A 22533-nucleotide genomic window follows, 5' to 3' on the forward strand; every position below is an offset into this window, starting at 1 on the left:
AAAATTATAAAAACAAACTGCACCTTAAAGTTATACGGTCGGTCTCTACTCTCAAAGTCACTGTAAATGACAAAAAGAGTACCCTCTTAAAGTTGCTTTCTTGGTGTACTGTCTTGACTCGGGGACGAGAACTGTTCATATCCTTGATGTACTTATGTAGTTAAAAGAACATATCATTATAATTTGAACCATCCAAGGTAACGTGATATAATCTTGACGATAGATCTTAATGAAATACACATTAATTTAATATATTGAGAATGTTATCTTAGGGTACGTTTGATTGCAAGATTCAGTTAAATTCATCTCAACTTAAAATCTTCTTATATATGAGACTTACAACATCTTTCAACTTAACACATATTTATACGTGAGATTCACAATCTTTTTCAATTTTTTATAAAAAATATTAAACTCATCTTAACATTTAAACACATTTTAAATTCAGTTTAGATGAACATCACATAACTACTTTTACTACTCAACTCATTATTATTCATAAAAAATTTAGTTCAGTACAACATCTAAATATAGACTTAATCTTTGCTTTTAGTGAACTCAACAAGAAGAAAGTTCAAAAGTTTGAGAGTAATACGCAGAGATTCCTATTAATGTTCAAATCTCTCTTCAAGTTTATAAAGTTAATGTTCAAGTGGTATTAAGAACTTCTCAAGTGGGAAGTAATTAAATAGAATTATTTTATTTTCAAGTTAGCCTATAGAACATGTCATCAAGATTATTTAAATGGTAAGATTTAATGCGTGAAATTCAAATTTTAAGATTTATTTTTAAAATCAAATTATATCATGTAAATAATGATATATAAATCTTATAATAGCATTACTCAATTAAGTATATGAATTAGGCATCCTAAAACTGTACAACACTTTTATTTTTGGACATTTAAATTTTAGGAACAAGATGTTCTCTACTTCATTTGAAAGTGTATAGTATTTATTTATTTATTTAAAATAATTGATATTTTGGTCATTAAGCATCACGCACATTTGTTTTACATTAAATGGGTCACATCCATTTCAAATAAAATAGAAAAAAAATCTTATTTTTTAACTATTAATGCTAACCAAGCATATAATGTGGGGTCAATTTAGGACTCGTTTGGTTCCTTAACAATTCAGTTGAGTTCAGTTCAGATGTAAACAACTTCTAACATCTAAATATCTAACTCTCAAATCACTAAACTCATCTTAATTCAAAACATCTTTATACGTGAGACCTACAATCTTTTTCAACTTAAAAAAATGCTAAATCTTCCGTTGGGGCTCCCGCTTGGAGCTCCTGCTGGGGTCTAGCAATGTATTTTTATGTGTTTTCTTAAGTTTTTTTTTTATATAAATTTTTTTAATAATTTTTAATGATTTTTTTTTTACTTTATGATTAAGAAAATGTTTTCTTAATGATGTTCTAAATTTATTTTATTTTTTTAAAATATTTAAAAATATTAAAAGATCTATATAAAAAATAACTTAAAAAAAACACACGTAAAACAATACAACACCCCAGCAGGAGTTGTAGCATGACCCTTCAACTTAATACTTATTTACACGTATGACCTACAACCTTTTTCAACTTCCAATAAATATATTTAAACTCATATTAGATGATCTCTACAGAACTCATTCCATTATCTTAACTCACTATTATTTATAAAGAACTTAACTTAACATCTAAAACGTAACTAAGTTAATCACATATTCAAAGGGATCTCGAAAAAATAAAATAAAAAATAAAAAAATTATTTGAACGAATTGTTTCAAATAATGTTGGGTCAACTTTCTTGAATTAGAACGAATTTTTTCCTCAAGAGAAAGATCGTTTCTTACCTTAGGAAAGGAGCAAGATACTGCCAAACTACAGAAGCCATGTTGGGAATAACTAAAGATCCGATATTCTCTCATTGCCAATCACATTCTCGCTAATTATAATGATGCTGCCAGTTTAAGAACTGGCTACCAAGCATTTTGCATGGATTATAACTTTTTTGACATGGACCACGACATATTATGAAATCTCTCAAACACAATCACAATATAAATGTGGTCCCAATAACTACAACAATAATAATAAAAGCATGTTTCCGGGTTAAGAGATCTTGTCATCTTCTCTTGACGAAAGGATGAAAGGGTCCGGTTGCTTTCGAAAGCAACACTGATATTGACCAAAATATCAATGAATCACTTCTTCAAATCATCAACACCCTTCGTTCATTTCTTTGGGTAAAAAGGATTATAAACAAATAATCTAGATTCTCTGTCGTTGGAAATATAATAACGGTCTTTAAGGGATTAAAGCCTCTTAAAAGTTGATCACTATATAATACTATTAGAGAAGGAAGCTTCTTAAAAGTGTGCCATTTTATTTTTGAGCTCTTCTACTCATTAACTTTACGGTATGCATCTGTTAAAAGAAAAAAATAAAAACAGATATATCGTATAAAGATGATGAGTAAATTTTTTTTATTTTTTTGTTTTTACATCTGGTATGAGCCTAGAGCTAATAAAACTTATCACTTGTGAGAGCTTGTAAATGAGGCGAGTCTTTCTATTATCTTTTTTTCTTGTTCCCCTCGTCTGTTATTTTCTTAATTATTGTTAGAGTAATGCTACATACAGTCGTAGAATGCGCAAACGCCGTGCAGTCGCTTTGAAAAAGAGCGGGGTCCACTATTAAAAAATTAATTTCTTTTCATGTGGGTCCCTTATTTATTCACTTTTTTCAAAGCGACTGCACGGCGACTGCACACTCACGACTGCAAGTATCATTTCTCTTATTGTTATTATCTGCTATTTCAGTTCTAGCTGTCATATACCTTATGATCCTTATCTGCTAGAAAAAGTGTACTTGTACTTCAATTGTTGAAAGCCCAATAAAGCAAGGAAATTTCATTGGAATAAAGATGATATATGAAGAGGGGGTGAAATTCTCCAACAAACACTCTTGTATAATAACTACAGTGCAAAAGTGATGGAAATAATGAAAATAAAACCGATTTTGAGACCAATTTCTTGGTCTCCACCCATGCCCTACAAAGAGGGCGCGACACCATCTTAAAAGATGATTTTTAAGTAAACCACTGCTGGAGGCAGTGTAAGCTATGTGTGCACTGCAGTTTGTTGTCTTGAGATATTTTTTAGAGAGATCTGTGATCCCTTTTTCAAGATTATCGATTAGAAAACGCGATAACATAATAAAAAAATCGGCATCAAATTGACAGATTTGCGACAAATCATCTGTCTTCCCGTGCCTCTGTGGTGGCCACGCGCCGATGGTTGGGAGGTGAGGTGGGACAGATCTAAAAGATCTTGAGATGAGGAACCTGCTGGTACAACGTGTGTAGCCGACAAAGTCGTCAGGGCACAACAGCACGTGAAGTTCACGCACAGAAGCAAGCCGAGCATGAGGGTCACGCGTTAAGATTTTTGCCTCAATTTTGCGTAGTCCCAATAGATCAACGGTAGTAGGGTGGCGTGGTGGGGCGCATGTCAACTGATTGTGGCCGAAGTGCAATAGATCTAAAAAAATACCGAACCGATAGAGGGAGGAGAGAAAAATAAACACTACCATGGAAGTGTATTCACACAGTGGAAAGGAAATGGAGATGGAGAGGAGGGTGGAAAGCATATCACAGCTCTCACCCTCCTCTTCAGCGAAGACACTCTTTCTAGAGATTTGAGTTTTCTAGAGAGGATGAAGAGCTTCTCTTTCTAGAGATTATCTATGATCTATCTATTAAAGCCCAACAAACTTTCACTTGGTGTTATTTTGGTGGTCAGCCTCAAGCTGTCAGCTGGCCTCGTTTGTATTCATAGTCCATCTCAACTCATCTCACTACTATTCACTATTATTCAGCAACTTTAACTTACAAATCTCACTACTATTCATAACCTATCTCAACTTATCTTTGAATCCAAACGACACCATCTAATTACCAGTCCATGAACAACCAGAGCCTGAAAAGTTAACTCGCCCTGCTAGCCAATATATGTTAGTTTCCATAGCTTAATAAGAACAAGAAAAGAAGAAAAGATAGAAAACTTGTTAGCGATTGATGAGCCTTTTTTGGTTTGGTACTGCACCATTTCCAGTTAGATCAATAATTAAAAAGTAATAAAATTAATCAATTTAAAAATGGCTCTCTTTCAAATCCAATGACTTGTGGTCCTGAAGAATGCCCCTACAGATGAAAGAAGCCCTTTATAATGACTAAATGCACTCACAACGTTCATCTGGACTTTCTGACCTAACATGTGTGGAGCGATATGATTGGAACCATGGCATATACAACTGAATAGCAATTACAATTGAAGATACTGACATTCTTTTCAATCAATCCCAGACTCTGTATAGAGGTGAATAAAATTATAAAAGCTAATGTACAATGGATTCCAGCAACCCAAATGTGTCGTGTTAACGTGCGACAATAGAGAGCCCTCTGACCAAGATAAATCTTCAGCCCTTTCTCACTATATCTGGTTTTAAGCTGGTGAAGTGTGAGATATGGAACATGATGTAGAAGCCGATAAATAAAGCCAAAATTTACCTCGCTGAAATTTACAAAGTGGTAAGGGTGAGCCATGACCAATCTGGAGAATGAGTTCACTGATGCAATTACGCATCACCGGCTAAAAGCTTGGTAACTAACTTCTTTCACACAAAAAAGTAGAAGAACAAGGGGTAGTCATTCTCAAGAGCCAGTCTGCAGTGGGAGAAGAGACTCTTGCTTGCCTGCAATAAAAACTTTAAGTTCTGTAGGGGCAACAACCAGTTTTAACCACTCTTGTAGCTCTTCGCCTTCAACTTTCTCTTTCTCTGAACAAGAAACACTATCAGAACATCATGGCCAACTGTAGGCACACTTACTATGATATAACTAACACTGATTTAAAATCCCAATCTGCATGTTACCCAGTTGACTAATGAGACAGTCCCAAGACTAAAAAGTGGCCATAAGCTCAGGGTAACCTGAACAACGTTCTTATTTTCACCAGTCCCCAGACTCAGAAGAAGTGGTCACGCACTTAGTATATATATATTTTTTTTATATGTCAACGCACTTAGTATATATCATGAACACAGGTCTTATTCTTATTTTCACCGATCAAATTACTGCAAATACATGGTAGAGAGCTTTCAACAAGTTTCCAAGACTCCTAACTGTGGTTTCTTAGACTTTGAGCTAATCTAAGGCATTGATTAGGTAATTAGTTTCAGTTCAGGATAAATCAGGTATATATGGTTCCTAAATTGCTTGATTTTGGTGATAGATTCTTGACAAGTTTTTATTAGACTTTGGCGTCTATGAAAAGTACCACGGTAACAAACAAAATTCAAGTTTAATCTATTTATTTTTATTTGCGAGTTTTAGGAGACGTTTGGATTCGAAGATGACTTGAGATGACTTGAGATGGATTGTGAATAGTAATGAGATGAGTTGTGAATAGTAGTGAGATTTGTGAGTTAAAGTTGTTGAATAGTAATGAATAGTAGTGAAATGAGTTGATATGAGTTGAGATAAACTGAGATGAGTTGAGATGAGTTGCGAATCCAAACGTCTCCTTAACTTGATTAATAGAAGGGGAGTGCAAGTCGTGGTAGGAATAAAGGGAGGGCTAGATTTGTTGATAAATGAAGCCCAAAATTCTAATTTGGAATGTTAGGGGGTTGAATGAGATTAATAAACGCCTCCAAATAAGATCATTGTTAAGATAATGGAAGATGGACATTATTTGTTTGCAGGAAACAAAGTTGAAGATTATTACAAGAACTATTCGAAATATTTGGAGCTGCCAATATGTAGGATGGACATACTTACCTTCAAAGGGGGCTTCGGGTGGAATTTTGATCACGTGGGACAAAAAAGTAGTGGAGAACATTGATGAATTTGTGGGAGATTACTCGGTGGGATGTTCCTTTAGGAATTCTGTAGATGGCTTTGAATGGGCCTTTGTTGGGGTTTATGGCCCCAATTTGGATAATGAACGACGGTTGCTTTGGGATGAGCTGGCAGGCCTATGTACTTGGTGGGATGTTCCTTGGTGTATTGGTGGAGATTTCAATGTGACAAGATTTCCTAGCGAAAGATCGGGGGAGGGGCGATAAAATCAAGCTATGGTGGAATTCTCAGATTTAATATTCAAACTAGAACTCATGGACTTACTACTCATGGGAGATGACAATACTAGGTCTAACAACCAAGCTTGGTCAAGGCTGGACAGATTCCTCATTTCTCCTTCATGGGAAACACAATTTCCAGAGTTACGTCAGAAAAGACTTCCTCAGGTACGCTCTGATCACTTTCCCATAGTCTTTGATTGTGGAGGAATTTCAAGGAGTAGAAGACCGTTCAAAGTTGAGAATATGTGGTTAAAAGCAAAGGGGTTTGTGGAATCGGTTAGGCAATGGTGGAATTCATATCAACTAGAGGGCACCCCGAGCAAGGCCTTGGCTGGAAAATTGAAAGTTTTGAAGATGGATTTGAAGATATGGAATGAATAGGTATTTGGTAATGTAACATTACAAAAGAAGAATCTCCTTCAAGAATTGCAAAGACGGGAGGGTGTGGAAGAAGAGAATGAACGCAAAGGCCAAGTTGTCTCAGAGGTAGAAAGGTTGATATTAATGGAGGAGATCTTGTGGAGGCAAAAGTCAAGGGCATTGTGGCTTAGGGAGGGGGATAAATGTACAAAAAAATTTCATCGAATTGCAAACTCACATAGGAGGTTTAATGCCATAGAGTCATGACTATTGATGGAGGTTTATCATCAGATCAAGCAGTAATTAGAGAGCATGTTGCTGGACACTTTGAACAACTGTTGACGGAACCGTATGCATGGAGACCAAAAGTAGATGGTCTAGCTTTTGAGGCCATTGATCAAAACAGTATGGTTTGGCTAGAGAGACCATTTGAAGAGGAAGATGTACGACTAGTAATAAGAAAAATGAATAAGGATAAAACATCGGGTCCAGATAGCTTCACGATGGCATTTTTCCAAACTTGTTGGGAGGTGGTGGGAAGGATGATTATGCAGGTTTTTTAGGAATTCTTTTCGTTTGGAAAATTTGAGAAAAGTTTAAATACTACTTTTATTGCACTTGTCCCTAAAAATGTAGGTGCAATAGAGGTGCAAGATTTCAGGCCTATTAGCCTTGTGGGCCGTATGTATAAGATGATTGTCAAGGTTCTTACCAACAAGATGAGCACTGTTATGGATAATATTATTTCTAAGTCCCAAAATGCATTTGTAAGAGGTAAACAAATATTGCATTCGGTTCTTATAGCTAATGAATGCTTGGACAGCAGGCTTAAGTCGGGAGTACCGGGTATTTTATGTAAACTGGATATGGAGAGGGCCTATGACCACGTCAACTGGAATTTTCTGTTTTATTTGTTAAGTAGATGTGGTTTTGAGGAAAGATGGTAGGGGTGGGTGAAGCATTGTGTGACTACAGCTCGGTTCTCGATTTTGGTAAATGGTGATCCTGTGGGTTTCTTTAATAGTTTGTGGGGGCTACGACAAGGTGATCCACTATCACCACTCTTATTTGTGCTTGTGATGGAGGCTCTTAGTAGAATGGTGTCGACTGCGGTAGGGGAGGTCTTTTTCAGGATTTTCAGCGGGGGCTGCTAACCATGGCTCCACCACTATTTCTCATCTTTTGTTTGCAAATGATACGTTGCTGTTTTGTGAGGATGAAGCAAGACATATTCAATCTTTGAAGGCCATCTTACTATGTTTCATCCGGATTAAAGATAAACCTTACTAAAACAGAGATGGTTGCGGTGGGTGAGGAAAGAAATATTAGAGGATTGGCCAACATATAGGGTTGTGTGGTTTCTTCGCTGTCATTGAAGTTTCTTGGTCTTCTGTTGGGAGCAACTTCCAAAGCCAAGATAATTTGGGAGGAGGTGCTAGAGAAATTAGAGTGTAGGTTAGCCGGGTGGAAAATGTTATATTTATCGAAAGGGGGGCGAATCACACTTATAAAGAGCACTCTATCTAACCTTCCCACATATTTCTTGTCTTTATTCCCCCTTTTGGCAAGCATTGCAACTAGGATTGAGAAAACCCAACGCGATTTTATGTGGAGTGGTCTAGGTGATGAGAATAAATTTCATCTTGTTGGTTGGGATAGAGTGTGTACTCCTTTGAGAGATGGTGGGTTGGGGGTCCGTAACATTAGGTTCTTCAATAAGGCTCTATTAGGGAAATGGTTGTAGCGTTATAATCATGAGTGAAGCCTTACGGAAAGAGGTGATTGATGCGAAGTATGAGAGTGTATGGGGAGGTTGGTGTTCTAATGAGGGGAGGGGGGCTTACGGGGTTGAGTTGTGGAAGTATATAAGGCAAGGGTGGGGGGATTATTCGAGTAACACTTGGCTGTGTTTGGGAGATGGCAACAAAATTAGTTTTTGGGAGGATGTGTGGGTGGGAGATTCAACTCGTAAGGATGCTTATCCTAATATTTTTAGAATTGCACAAGATAAGGAAGTTATGGTGGCTGATGTGAGGGCAATTAGTCATGGTTCACAGGTGTGGAATATCAACCTCACTAGGGAGGCACAAGATTGGGAAGTGAGTGTGCTGGAGGAGTTCTTCAACCTGCTGTATAACGTCATTGTTGGGGTTCCAGCTGAAGATACAATGGAATGGAGACCTTCTAAGAAAAGGAAATTCTTGGTTCGCTCTTTTTATGATATACTTTTAGGCCCAATTTTCTGTGGAAAAACATATGGAGGAGTAAAGCACCTCCCAAGGCTGCATTCTTTGTTTGGACAGCAGCTCTAGGCAAGATCCTAACCATTGATAATCTAAAAAGGAGGGGAATTATAATTATGGACTGGTGTTGTATGTGCAGAAATAGTGGGGAATCGGTAGACCATTTACTACTACATTGTGATTTTGCAAGGGACATGGAATTACTTCTTCAGCAGTATGGGACTAGCTTGAGTAATGCCAGGAAGGGTGGTGGAACTACTAGCTAGCTAGAGAGGGATTGCAGGGACACCACAGATTGCAGCAATGTGGAAGATGACTCCTATTTGTATTTTCTGGTGTATTTGGAGAGAACCAAATGATAGACTTTTTGAGGATCATGAACGTTCCTCGAAGAATTTTAGGAGATTTTTTTGGAAGCTTTACATATGGAGGAGTAAAGCACCTCCCAAGGCTGCATTCTTTGTTTGGACAGCAGCTCTAGGCAAGATCCTAACCATTGATAATCTAAAAAGGAGGGGAATTATAATTATGGACTGGTGTTGTATGTGCAGAAATAGTGGGGAATCGGTAGACCATTTACTACTACATTGTGATTTTGCAAGGGACATGGAATTACTTCTTCAGCAGTATGGGACTAGCTTGAGTAATGCCAGGAAGGGTGGTGGAACTACTAGCTAGCTAGAGAGGGATTGCAGGGACACCACAGATTGCAGCAATGTGGAAGATGACTCCTATTTGTATTTTCTGGTGTATTTGGAGAGAACCAAATGATAGACTTTTTGAGGATCATGAACGTTCCTCGAAGAATTTTAGGAGATTTTTTTGGAAGCTTTATTTATGTGGGTCATTACTTTAGAGTTAAATGGTCTCAGCTTCCATAACTTTCTTGTAACAGTTTCTAGTTCTTAATTTGGTGTACTCATATGTATACATCCGGTGTACTTGGGCTATGCCTATCTTTATCAATACAACTATTTATTACTTATAAAAAAAAAAAAAACTTGATTAATAGAGATTTGAGTGTTTTTCTCTTGATCAAGGACCCTATATTTCCTTCCTATGTACCTCTTGAACTCCCCCTATGATTCTACTTTTCCCTGTCTCTCTTCCATTATCTGCTATGTTATGTTCTTTGATAAATCTATAAACTGGCTGGGTTTATTTACTTTCTAAGCCTGATAGCTTTCATAATCAGGAAAACCTTCCCACCACGTTTTCTCTGCCAGACAGACCCAGAATTTAAAATTCTTAACGTCATGTGAATGCTAGCAAGTTGTGTGGTGGTGCAGAAAATATTACCAAGGAAGCAGTAAACAGTACAGACAAGTGTGCATACACACCGATATATGCATACACACACACACACACACAGACCCCTATATATATACCGCACACGCACACGCACACGCACACGCACATGCACACGCACACATAGGAGTGGGTGAGTATCACCTTCCAAATAGGCACCAAGGCCCTCTAAAACAGTAGGATTAGCACGCACAACTGAAAGTGCTATGTCCAAAGCAGATTGCAACAATGCTTTCACCTCTCTTTGAACAAGATCGACAAGATGCCCCTGTTAATGGTCATTCTATATCAGTATTTACAGTAAATACTAATTATAAAAAAGTCTTTACAGTAAATATAATAGGAGCCCAGCAACAAAGTAAAAATCACAGGACCTGATCCCTTCCCCAAGGAACAGCTCCCCCAGACTCATCAATCCCACCACCAGAAAGTATGGTTATAGAAACAGGGCCTATGGTCTCATTAAGGCCATATTCAGCTACTGCCTTGTATGCCATATCAGTTGCTCGCCGTATATCATCAGAGGCACCAGTTGACACACGACCTGAATAAACCACTTCTTCAGCGGCACGCCCTCCAAGAAGAGTAACCAAGCGGCCTCGTAACTCATCAATGAACAACAAATATCTATCTTCATTTGTTGGAGGCGTATAAGTAAAGCCTAGTGCTCCTCCTGACCTTGGCAATATGCTTAACTTCTGATAAAGAAAGAACATTTAGCAATTACCATATGCTGGATTCTGCAGATTCACAATTTCTTTTCAAACATTTCTAGAAAATTTTCTTCATTTTCTACCTTATAAGTAACTTTTGTCTAGTACATAAGAAAAAGGCTAAACAACATTTGTTTATAAACAAAAAGTAAAAGGTCCGTTATTAGTTTCACTAATAGAATGTGTACTGGTCCTAAAATCTCCTACTATTTCAAGCTTGCTAAACTTGACACTCAGATCTCAAAACAAACAATATATAATTTTCAAATGAATGATGTTATGACACAATTCCCCATCCAAATGAGATTCCTTACACCAAACTATGTTCCAGCCCAAAGATAACAGAAGCAAACATGCACAACAAAGAGAGAGAAGCATTATTTTATTTATTTTTTATAAGTCTCTAACGATGGTAACAAATAATATATGTGGTGTTTCCGGGATCAAATGGCATTGAAAGAAACCACTATGTTCCAGCCCAAAGATAACAGAAGCAAACATGCACAACAAAGGAGAGAAGCATTATTTTTGTTTTTTTTATAAGTCTCTAACGATGGTAACAAATAATATATGTGGTGTTTCCGGGATCAAATGGCATTGAAAGAAACCATTGATCAGGATAGCCACAAACGTTAGATGTAGCGGGAAAAGCATTCTAGAAAGAGATGAGCCATCAATATGTTCCATTTTTCAGACCCTACCAAATTATTTTTAATGCAAATGTATAAAGTATGGAATGAGGATAATTAATTATTGGGATAGTTTTAACAACAGGTATTTCTACTAGGTAGCGAGCTATCATTTGTAGGGTTCCAGCAACTCTAGCACTGCCCTTCTGTTTGCGATACCATATTTCAAGGAGCCAGTGTTCAGTATTTTCCAATTCCATAACAAGAGAAAACAGGAAGAAGTATGAACTAAAAACATTCCAGTAAACAATTCCAATGATTTACCTCAACACGTGGTTGTCCAGGAAGAAGACTTGCAACAGCAGTGCTTACTACCGCATGACCAGCTTCATGCCGTGCAACTACAGCTTTCTCACTTCCTTGCAACTTAGCTGTCTTCTTCTCTATGCCCTAAAACAAGGAATTACATTTATTTTCTCCATTAGTTAATCTAGTTATAAGTTTACTTACATACTGATAGATTTTTACATTGCACTAAACATTTTCCTTCAAGAAGGGGCAAAGCCTCAAGTACCAGGACAATGAAATCGAGAGTGCAATACAAAATGCACTCAACTAAAATATCTAAATAAGGACATTCTCAGGAGAAGGAAGGAGAAAGCACAAGTATATGTGATTATATAAGAGGAAAGGAATCTTTAGAAGGTATAAACCCAAGAAAACCCCTAGAGGTTGGCTCAAGTGGTAAAGGCCTTGGGCCTGGGGGTATGCTCCCCCCTAGGTCTAAGGTTCAAATCCCCTTGGGTGCAAACAATCTCTAGGGGCCATCAGACTAGGGGATTTTCCCCTTGAATTACCCGAGGTGCACTTGCGGGAAACTCCTTGCCAAGGGCCTGTGCACCCCTAGGATTAGTCGGGATGCTGTTCCTAGACACCCGGTGCCAATAAATAAATAAACCCAAGAAACCAGATCAAGAAAAGCACTAATGTCAGGACCCAATTTGGAACTAGGAGGAGAGAGAATCACCAATTCAGGTGTGTCATTCCAGTCATAAGTCAGCAAACTACAATCTACATAACTATTTTGCTTAAGAAGAAAAAAGATGATCGTGATTGAGACATAAGCATACCCAAAGAAAGAACTCTCTATCTATCTTTCTAGCAGACAGACAGAGACAAAGACCTAAATACTTACAGCTATTGATCTTTCCACTGCATGAATGAAATCAATTTTCTCCACAATAAGTTTCTTTTGTCTTCCAGCCAACAAAGCAGCTTCATTTACTAAGTTAGCAAGATCAGCCCTGAACAAAAGTTTAAACAAACAATCAAAGATTCACTCCAACGGTTTCCAAAAAAAGGATTTTGTAAAGAAGAAGCAGCTTCTAGATGGATTGGAAAAAGGAGGCAAGTACCCAGTGAAACCAGTAGTCATAGAGGCAATGCCACCAAGGTCAACATCATTTGCAAGAGGAAGCTCTTTATTGGAAACATGTACTTTTAAAATGGCTTCTCTTCCACACCTATCGGGCGGTTCCACCTAAATGAAGACGAAGTAACCATACGAGCATTATTGATGGATAACCGCTAAGGAGCACATGCTTTGTCAGACTTCAACATTTGGATTTTGGACAGATAAGAGAACAAGAATACAAACCATAACCACTCGGTCAAATCTCCCTGGTCGACGAAGTGCAGGGTCTAATACATCTGAGCGATTAGTTGCTCCAAGAACAATCACGGCTGAGTTACTATCAAACCCATCCATCTCCTGAAATATAATTAAACACACTGATTGACATCAGTGACTAAGATAAAATGTTAAAGAAACTGGAAAACTATGGCTCGGTAAGCTTACAGTGAGCAGCTGATTCAAGGTCTGTTCTCGCTCATCATTGCTAACAATTCGATATTTTCCATCACGGCTTTTTGCTACGGCATCAATCTACATTAAAAAAAAATTAAAAATTAAAAAAAAAAAATGTAACCTGAAATGTATTGACAACTTCGAAGATTGAACATAAATTATCCAACACAATAAGAGATTTCTAGACTCTTGCCTCGTCAATAAAGATTATTGATGGTGCCTCCTTCTTTGCCCGTGCAAATAGATCTCTCACACGGGAGGCACCCATGCCAACATACAACTCTACAAACTCACTGGCAGAACAACTAATAAACGGCACTTCAGCTTCCCCAGCCACAGCCTTTGCCAGAAGAGTCTTACCTGTCCCAGGAAGACCCACCTGTAAGATAAACAGTGCCACGTTTACTAATTGCACGTCAAACTTATATCACAGGTAATAATCTACCAACATTGAATGGCATACAAACACTGGATGGAAAGCATTCAAGAGTTCAGCAAAGGAAAAACTCAAGTCTAAGGAGATATCTGGCTTATCTTACACCATCTGGTGCAAATCATGAAAAATGTCAACCAGAAAATTTTGTAGATTGGACAGCGGGAAACAATAACTAACTTCTGGTATAGGACATCTTTACGAAGAGAATTAGAAGGGTTGGCCTCACCCAAGCAGTTATCAAAACTTTCTAGTTACATCATAACTTCATATTCATAGGTTCATAATGAGGCCCACATTCATTATTAGTCTCTGAAAACTTACCAAGAGAACACCTCTAGGAGGACGAGCACCAAGTCGTATATACCTATCAGGATTCCGAAGAAATTCCTGGCAAACAAAGATCACAATAAAAAATTACTTTCTTTATTAAAAAGTGCAAAAGGCACATTCCAAGTACAACAAGATGTATACAAGAAATTTATCCAACTATAAATAGAAAAAGATACAAGAAAGTCATGAATATACCCCCTTAAATGCCCAGGAAGATATTGAAAAAATTACTGAATGAGAAGGAAGCATCTAGGACTCCATATATATTTTGAAAATTTTTTAATGATAATCTGAGTAGTCTCTAGCATACCACGATCTCTTCTAACTCCTCCTTAGCCTCATCAACACCAGCAACATCAGCAAATGTGATTATTTCACCTTGCTCAGATGCTTTTGCACCACTAGAACCCCCAGATTTCCGCTTCCTAATCTGGCCAGCTGTATGCTGCATACATGCCAATATTCACTGCATTAGTTTTGACTATCAGAGGTATGAGAAAAAGAAGCATGTGGTTCATACCTGGGAAAAGCTTACAGGAAACCGGTGGAGAAGCCCAGCAAGTACAGCAACGTAAAACAAAGCTATCTACAAACGAAAATTCAAAGCCAAGATATAGAACTTAGAGCTCACAAGAAACAAACTACAATAAAAAATGCAGTTACAGAAGCGATATTTTATTTTTTACTTCGGTTCTTTTTTTCTCAAGTATTTTTTTTTTTTTACTTCAGTTCTGAATTCAGCCTTGTAGAATTTAATCTCCTAACAAAATAATAAAGTATTATCTTTAGTTTCTTTATTCAAGCACACATATTATGTATTAGCAAAACTTAAATTCATCGTAAAGTAACTTCTTGAAGTATGGCATATTTGTGATTCTGAATAAACTACAATAACAGTTGAGCTACAAAATAACATTGGGAGGGTTGCCCCATTTTTTCTTAAGTCTGCAATTTTTCTGAAAAAAAAAAAAATATTTTGCAAGCGTTAGAAAATCTATATTATGTGCATCATAATAGACAACCGCTAGTTGACGTACCAACAATATAGATACCGTATGAGTCAAGAACATTACGCTAGCAAACTTGTGATTGCAGAAAAGGACTCGTCATTCTTGGCTACCAGCAAAGAGATTTACCTGATACTTGGGTAATTGTCTACATGCCAGTGGAGGAAAAGAAGCGAACTTTTAGGCTATTCTTGCATGTTATGTTTGTTAACTCAGGTTATGATGTGGGATGAAACATAATGTACGATTATACACTTAGGGATGATCTACAATGTATTCAACAGCGTAGGTAAACAAAAATGGGATATAGAACTAAACGCCACGACAGGAAAAGAAAGGGAAAAAAAAACGCTTACCAATGCAGAGTTCAAGAATCCACCCGACCGCCTATCGGGCGACCCAAACTCCACTGCATTCTCGAGCATCTTCTCGTATGGAGCTTTTATATCGCTAGGCCGAGTGGTTGTGTAAACTATCCTCTTCGTTGGCGCCACACTCCTAAGCAAAGACTCGGACTCAAGCAACTTACTACTCGCTCCCCCAACTTCAGTTTCCTGACTCCCCGGCTCAGACTTCAACTTAAACATGATATGAACCCCATCAACCTCAACCTTCTGCACCTGGTCGCTATTTATCTTACTCAGAAACTCACTATACGGCACGCTTATGAAAGTGGTCGGAGACCTCAGCTCCGAACCCGGTAGCGGAATCCCGGGTCGGAGAAGCCGCATAACGAAAATCACAATCCCCAATTGCAAAAGCACAACTCCAATCTCCTGAGCCTGAACTATGGGCTGCCACTGCCATTTTTTCCCATTTGGCCACCACCAGTTCCCTTTCCCTTGCTTTTCTCTCCGCCGATTCGGCGTCGAAGAACCCGAATTTGGGGGATTCTGGCTCCCCTCGCCCTCACTCGCTCCGCTCGAACCGGTAGCCGAATCGCTGTCCTGACTACTTGCTCGAATCCGATTCTTTCTGAACCCGCAGTCCCTATTAAAACCTCCCCAAAGACTGAACCTCTCCGAATTCCCTGAAACACAATTATGTTGTCCGTACAGCTTGGTCGACGGGAAAGGTAAAGAGCTCGGGATATAACGGTTTACGTTCTGGTGAAAAAACCTAGATTGACCGCGAAAGAAGCGCAATCCATAACAGTGATGGAGCTTCCGATACGAATTCAAATGGATATTTTGGTGAAGTATAGGACATAGAGAATCCACCGATGACATTCCGAAACCCTGAAAACCAAAATTAATTTGAAAATTAAAAATATAAATAATATATATCTGTACAATTCTCTCTTTATATATCCTTGTATGTATATGCAGGTCTGTGCTCGAGAGGAAGAGATATTTTACACTACCGAAGGAGCTAGGCCAAGGTCTGAGACAAGACACACACAGAGACGGACGGATTGAATTTGAAGTGCGGCCCGTACGATTACGTCGTCCGTTATTGGTTATTGGTTTGAAATACATTTAGGGGAAATTGTCTGTGACGCCGATCACATGAGTTTAATGCTCGGAGGTCGTGTTTATCCGACACGTGTTGAAAACAGCTTAGCTTAGCTGCGGATCGCAAGTGATTCGGTGGCAGCTTAGCTGCGCAAATCAGGAACACGCCCTTCGGCGCTGACTGAGGACCACATGCTGCTGATGCTTCTGAAGTTTTTAGGCCACGGACTCCGCTGATGTTCGGTGGGCTCACAATATTTTTGATCTATTGGGCTTCCTTCTTGAATTATTTGGGCTTGAATTGTGACTTTAAGGTAGGGCTGCTCAAATCCTACACACTCCGTTCGACTTCCATTCCGATTATAATTCTGTTTGACTTCAATTTTGATTCCGAATCTAATAAAATCGGAGTGTTCAGAATGCAAAATCAAAGTCGGAGTGACTCCAAGATTACTGTCGGAGTCAGAGTTTCACAGAGCTCCAAACTCCAACTTTTTTTAAAATAAAAAATCAAATGTAAAACGAAAATTACATCTACATTTAAAAAATAAAAAATAAACGAAGTCGTTCCACTTAATATGGAACGACATCGTTTCTTCAGACGGGGGTTCAAAACGCAAGATCCATTTCTTCCTTCTTCCCTAAATCACCTCACTCTCTTTCCCTAAATCATGTAATTTTTGTAATTTTTTTTTTTTTTTTTGTTGTTGGATTATCTAGAATTAGTTGTTTTGAGTCTAGTTGTTGGCATTGGCCTATTGGATTGCTTGTAAATGTAAAATGGCACCAGTGTATGCATGGAAGATGTTTGTGAAAATGAAACTGTGAAGTGTGGATTGAAACTGACAAAAATGATGCTTTTATGGTTACAATCATAGGGAGAATTTCAGTCTTGCTCTCCCCCTTTACCCACTAATTTATTAAAAAGAAAATAAGAAAATACAATGTTTAGTTTTTCCCCTGTGAACACCGAGTATAACACTCAGCCTCCATTCCAAATGGACAAATGCCTTGAATTTAACAAAATAATTTTAATCATCAACCTCTAACCAGGTCTCTTACAAGTTTTATTTTTTATTTTTTTCATTTTCATTTTATCTATATCATGAGCCCTGACACTTGAATGGCTCAATATAATGAATGGCTTTGACTTTCACCACCAAATTCGTTTTCTACTATTGGAATAGCGTTCAGCCTTGCATACTAAACTTTAAGGACCTAAGAGCACTTCTAATAATGATTTATGTATCTTATTTTTTAAAATATATCATTAAAATTTATTTTTTTTATTTTATATATTAATTTTTACAATATACCATACATCAGTTTATTTTTTTTTATATTATATTATTTAATAGTTTGTTAGAAAAAAAATATAAGGAGAGAAATTATTGTGAAAGATAAAGTACATGAAAAGAGAATAAATAAATAAAATATTTTTACATTTGTGAATAGTTCATGCTAAATGTAGCTAACACTATAACAAAATGTAAAATAGATTTGAAAATAAATGATCCATTAGAGGCATTTTTGAACTACTTTTTTTCAAATTTTACATAAAAATGAGTTTTACAAAACTCATTGGGGGTGCTCTAACCTCCATCTTGATATTAACTTCTCTTTTCTATTATTATTTTTTTAATTCTTATGTCAATATTTTTGTATTGGTAAGTATCTCTTCACCTTGGTTCTGTAAAGGGAGTTGCTTACAAAATTTTGGCTTGAAGTACTTAGGGATGGGGTGACTGGCATATATAAATGAGGAGCTCCCATATCCTTTCCGATCAATTTTTTAGCTCTACTGAGAATAATGCGCTTCCAATTTTGGTGAAAAATAGAAGATTGAACTCGAATTAAGGGATCATGTGGATATTCTAAGATCTTTTTAGTATTGGACAAATTTTAGTTGAAGCATTCATGAACAAAAGCGTCTGGAAAATGTATATGTTGGAAGACTGGGTTTAGCTGGTCATTTTATCATGAGGACCGTTAGCTGGTCTATTGGTCATTTTCAATAGAAGATTGAAAATGTATATATATTGTCAAATTGAAAATTTGTCAAAGTTGATGATATTAAAGGGCAAGGTATGGGCAAAAGAAATGTAGCTTGAACCAATAGACTGAAAAGATGTCATACATCTTGTGAGGGAGGGGCCATCCCAGAAGGGCCTAGGTCCAAAGAGGTTAAGGCTTCATTTGGAACTAAAACTCTTCTCAATTTATCTCAACTCATCATTACAATTTTTTCAAATTTCAACACAAAATATAATAAACAATTCAACTTTTTCAAATCCCAAAATAATAATAATAATAATAAATAATATTCTAACAATATTTTATTATCTCAACTCAACTCAATTCAACTCACTTTAACATCCAAACGCACCCTAAGTCACGGAACTCCAGGCCCCAAGACAAAACCCTCCCATGGGCTAAAAGTCCGGGCCGAAGGACCACGTGCTGAGCTCATGACCGCAAACCTACTCGGGAAGGCCTTTTAGCGTCGAGCTCGGATATCTCAATCAGATCGTCTCGAAGCTTAGCAGCCTACCGAGCCCTATCGCAGAGCGCCGAACAGAATGCCCAACTACACGCGGACGGCTGAACATGCCCAATCATGGACTCGTCAGACTGAAGGCACGCCACATTCAATGCATGTATCAGGAGACCCAGCACTCAACGGTGCACTCCACTTATGAATGACGACTCGCCCACGACTTGACACACAACCCTGGTAGAAAATGTTGCAGCAGGACTGAACTAGCACGGCTAACACTCCACGATCTCCCTCAGCCGCCTAAGACTCGGATTGACACACTGTGGCAGCAAAAAATGAGTGGTAGCAGGTCTGACACCTGACATGCCACGATCCCCCTCGGCAGCGGAACTCGGATTAGGTATAAATAACGGTCATCCCTTCTACGGGAGGTCTCTCTTAATTTCGATTGTTCTTACTATTCTTCAGAATTGTTCTTATCACTAGATGATTGTTTACTGACTTTGACATCGGAGTGACCCTGGACGTCGCCGAAGCCATTTCTTCTCAGTTGCAGGTAGCGTGAGCTTGGTTATCGCAAAAGTGATCGGACTGCCAAACACAAAATCAACACACTTTTTGTATTTTTTAATAAAATCTTTGAGTACTAATTAAAAAAAAAAAGATTTCATTGTTTACAACTTATAGTAAAGACCCAAAATAAGTAAGATGTAAGATTTCTAAGTTTCCTAAGGAGTTAGCAATCATTGTCGATTATTAAGAGTTTTGAGGAATTTCAACTTAGATGAACTCTTATTAAATATTTACCATCCATATATACATGACTCTTAGTATATAATAACTCTTTTTTGGGTTTTCTTTTTGAGGGAGACAGTAATAGTATTTGATAATAGAAAAATCTGGCAGTAAGAATTCTGAGATGATAAATTTCTTATCGGTGGTTTCTTTGGTTTATAAAGCTGTAGGATTTTAAGAAGATAGAAAATTCTCTCTTTTAATTATTTTTCTTAGTTGGTTTCCATGCTATGCATAGTGATCATATTTAGGGGTGTAACCGGTCCGGTCTGGTCCGGTTTTGGATAAAATCTAGCACCGAACCGGTATGTATCGGTTTTGTATTTTTCAAAATCGATTACACACCGGTTATCCTCTTAAACCGATACTTCCGGTTTTATTGGTTTCCGGTCCGGTCCGGTTCGGTTTTTCGATTTTTTTAAAATGTAAATTTCACAATTTGTTATTAAAAATTTGTTTATTAAAAAAAAATTTTTGATTTAAAAAAAATTGTTTTATACCTTTATTAATATATTAGACTATATAATAGTATTAATATTAGACTATTGGTATAGTTATAAGTTATATATTAGTATTAGTTATAAACTTTTATTGATTTAGTATTTAACATTTTATGTAATAATTTATAAATTATAATAAGAAATTATTTCATATATGAATATATATGTTATATATAAAATTTCACATAAAAATTTATAATTATACATTATATATAAAACTTATATATATTAATATTTAATATATATAAAATATTTTGTATAAAACTTATATATAAAAATATTATTTTTTATTTTTTTAAATCAACCGGTCTGGTCAGGTCCAAAAAATCCCGGAACCGAAACCGGAACCGGCTGGTTTTTACGTTTTAAAAACCGGTTCCGGACCGGACCGGTTCAAAACTAGTAAAATCGGTCCGGTTCGGTCCGGTCCGGTCTGGTTTTCCAGTTTGAATTTACACCCCTAATCATATTAGTCTCATGCCATATGTTTTTACCCTAGTGTAACTTACCCTACCTATCTTGAAATTTGCTTGGATAATATTTTTCATTAGAGATTGACTTTGTGGCAGCAGGCTTCCAATTTATAATTTAATGATTTATACAAATCTTTATGTATTCTTCTTTAGTCATTCACGCTTGATTTTTTTCTACTTGTCAAAAAACAAAAATACTTTATTTTAATCTTTTTAGAAAGCAGCAATGTGTTAATCTTTATTGTAGTGCCACACTTGTTTCCAACTTTTCAGCCATTTCACATATATATATATGCACAATATATTTTTTTAAACTAATTTTTTATTTTTAATTTATTTTTTCAGCTTCTTTGATTGTGATATAGATGTTACATCTAATGGAGACGATTGTCTACAAGGGAATGCGACAGATGCCAGTGCTACTGCTCATACACAGGTGGATACTTCCACCCTTAGAGCCACATTTAGAACAACCACTTCCTGTGCGAGTATTCGACTCCCAGTAGATATAGAAGATGGAGATATGTTCAATGAATAGGAAGAGATGCCCATTGAGTATGATCGACCACCACAACTTTCTAAAAAAGATCGTGGACATTAGAACATTTCACCAAAATTCCTAGTAATCGTGCGAACCCGCAAGCAAGATGCCACCACTGTAAGCAACTTTGTAGTTGCCATTCGAAGAAATAAGGCACCAATGTATTAATAACACATCTTAATTGTTGCCAGTGGTATAAGATCGCGAAGACATTAGCGACCACTTATCAGACCAAGCTCAGTTACGAAACTTTTACGATCACTGATGGTACACAGGTTAAGAAATTAGTCATCTCTCAATACAGTAAGAAGATGTTGAGCGAAATGCTTGCATATATGATAATTACTAATGAGATGCCTTTCACCGTTAACCATGGAGGCTTTCGTTTGCACATAGAATTGGATAAGTGAAACACCCATTGGATTAGATACCGTTGCCGTTGATGTCGAGATATAGGCTTGAATCGGGTAACTTTATATGCTTTTAAATGATTATTTAATTGTTTTTAATGTTTCATTTATTTAACTTATCATGTTTATGATTTTATAGACCTAATTGTTAAATCCTAACATAATTACCGATGACTGAGAGTCTAAGACGAAAGCTCCTTGAGAGGTGGGATGAAATTGAGGGACTATGAGTATGGACTATGGAGAACCCCCCTTATTGGTGAGAATCTACTTTTACCGTGTTCAATTTTTTATTATCAGTTTTTTTCCTTGTATTGATTGCGACTTTATATCTTCATTTCAGGTATGACCATTAAGTGAAATCATTGTTACACAAATGCACATGTTGTTAACTGTTAATAGTGTTTGTTGTTTAGTGTTTATGTAGTTATCTCAAAGTCAGTATTCGGTGTTGTAATAAATGAGACTGTTATAACTTATGGCTACATGTTATTTAGTTTTTAAATTATTGTATATTTTTATTAATTTTTTAATATTTATTTACGGGTTCGAAATTAGGCTTTGGTGTGAGCCCAGAAGTCAAAAAAGGGTCTTGAGTTAACCCAATAAACGGTCATAGCTCCGACCAGAGCTCAGTCCTTCTTTAAGGAATGCAAATGAATGGGCAATTAAGTAAATGATAATATTATTAATTATATTTTGAAAGAATTTATATGCGACTTTGCTTATAAATTGTACTAAATATATTATTGAAGCGGAGATCTATAATATCACTTGGTATAAAATTTTATTTGTGTTTTGAAAATAATAAACCTCACAATAAGTTGTGTGTTTA

At 36.8% G+C, this 22533-nt stretch overlaps 1 protein-coding gene and 1 pseudogene across 3 annotated transcripts; both read right to left on the bottom strand.

Moving 5' to 3' along the window:
* Positions 1 to 4174: 4174 nt before the first annotated feature.
* On the bottom strand, positions 4175 to 16521 carry LOC108979230 (ATP-dependent zinc metalloprotease FTSH 9, chloroplastic-like). Of its 3 annotated transcripts, XR_004798280.1 has the most exons (15): positions 16387 to 16521; positions 15385 to 16266; positions 14542 to 14607; positions 14332 to 14466; positions 14013 to 14078; positions 13449 to 13634; positions 13247 to 13333; positions 13046 to 13159; positions 12804 to 12928; positions 12584 to 12692; positions 11713 to 11838; positions 10421 to 10744; positions 10191 to 10314; positions 4562 to 4830; positions 4175 to 4490 (listed from the first exon to the last, which is right to left on the bottom strand). XR_004798280.1 is itself a non-coding variant. In XM_035685119.1 (14 exons), the coding sequence occupies exons 1-14, from the start codon at positions 16504 to 16506 to the stop codon at positions 4706 to 4708; spliced, it is 2589 nt and encodes an 862-aa protein (XP_035541012.1). In that variant the 5' UTR covers positions 16507 to 16521; the 3' UTR covers positions 4175 to 4705. The 3 variants fall into 3 exon arrangements, 2 of the variants coding, with proteins under 2 accessions (XP_035541012.1, XP_018805408.1); XM_035685119.1 differs by having other exon boundaries at positions 4175 to 4830; XM_018949863.2 differs by having other exon boundaries at positions 4175 to 4830; positions 16392 to 16480.
* Positions 11324 to 11441, bottom strand: LOC118344645 (annotated as a pseudogene).
* Positions 16522 to 22533: the final 6012 nt, after the last annotated feature.

The sequence above is a fragment of the Juglans regia genome, chromosome 14 (genome assembly GCF_001411555.2).
Source record: "Juglans regia cultivar Chandler chromosome 14, Walnut 2.0, whole genome shotgun sequence".
Taxonomy (NCBI): Eukaryota; Viridiplantae; Streptophyta; class Magnoliopsida; order Fagales; family Juglandaceae; genus Juglans; species Juglans regia.

Excerpts from the sequence above, each read along its gene's own strand:
- LOC108979230 (XM_035685119.1), bottom strand. The coding sequence starts at position 16,506 with ATGTATTTCAAACCAATAACCAATAACGGACGACGTAATCGTACGGGC. Across the intron at positions 14,467-14,541 it reads TTCCTGTAAGCTTTTCCCAG|CATACAGCTGGCCAGATTAG; the intron begins GTATGAACCACA and ends GCATGTATGCAG. Across the intron at positions 13,334-13,448 it reads CAATAATCTTTATTGACGAG|ATTGATGCCGTAGCAAAAAG; the intron begins GCAAGAGTCTAG and ends TTTTTAATGTAG.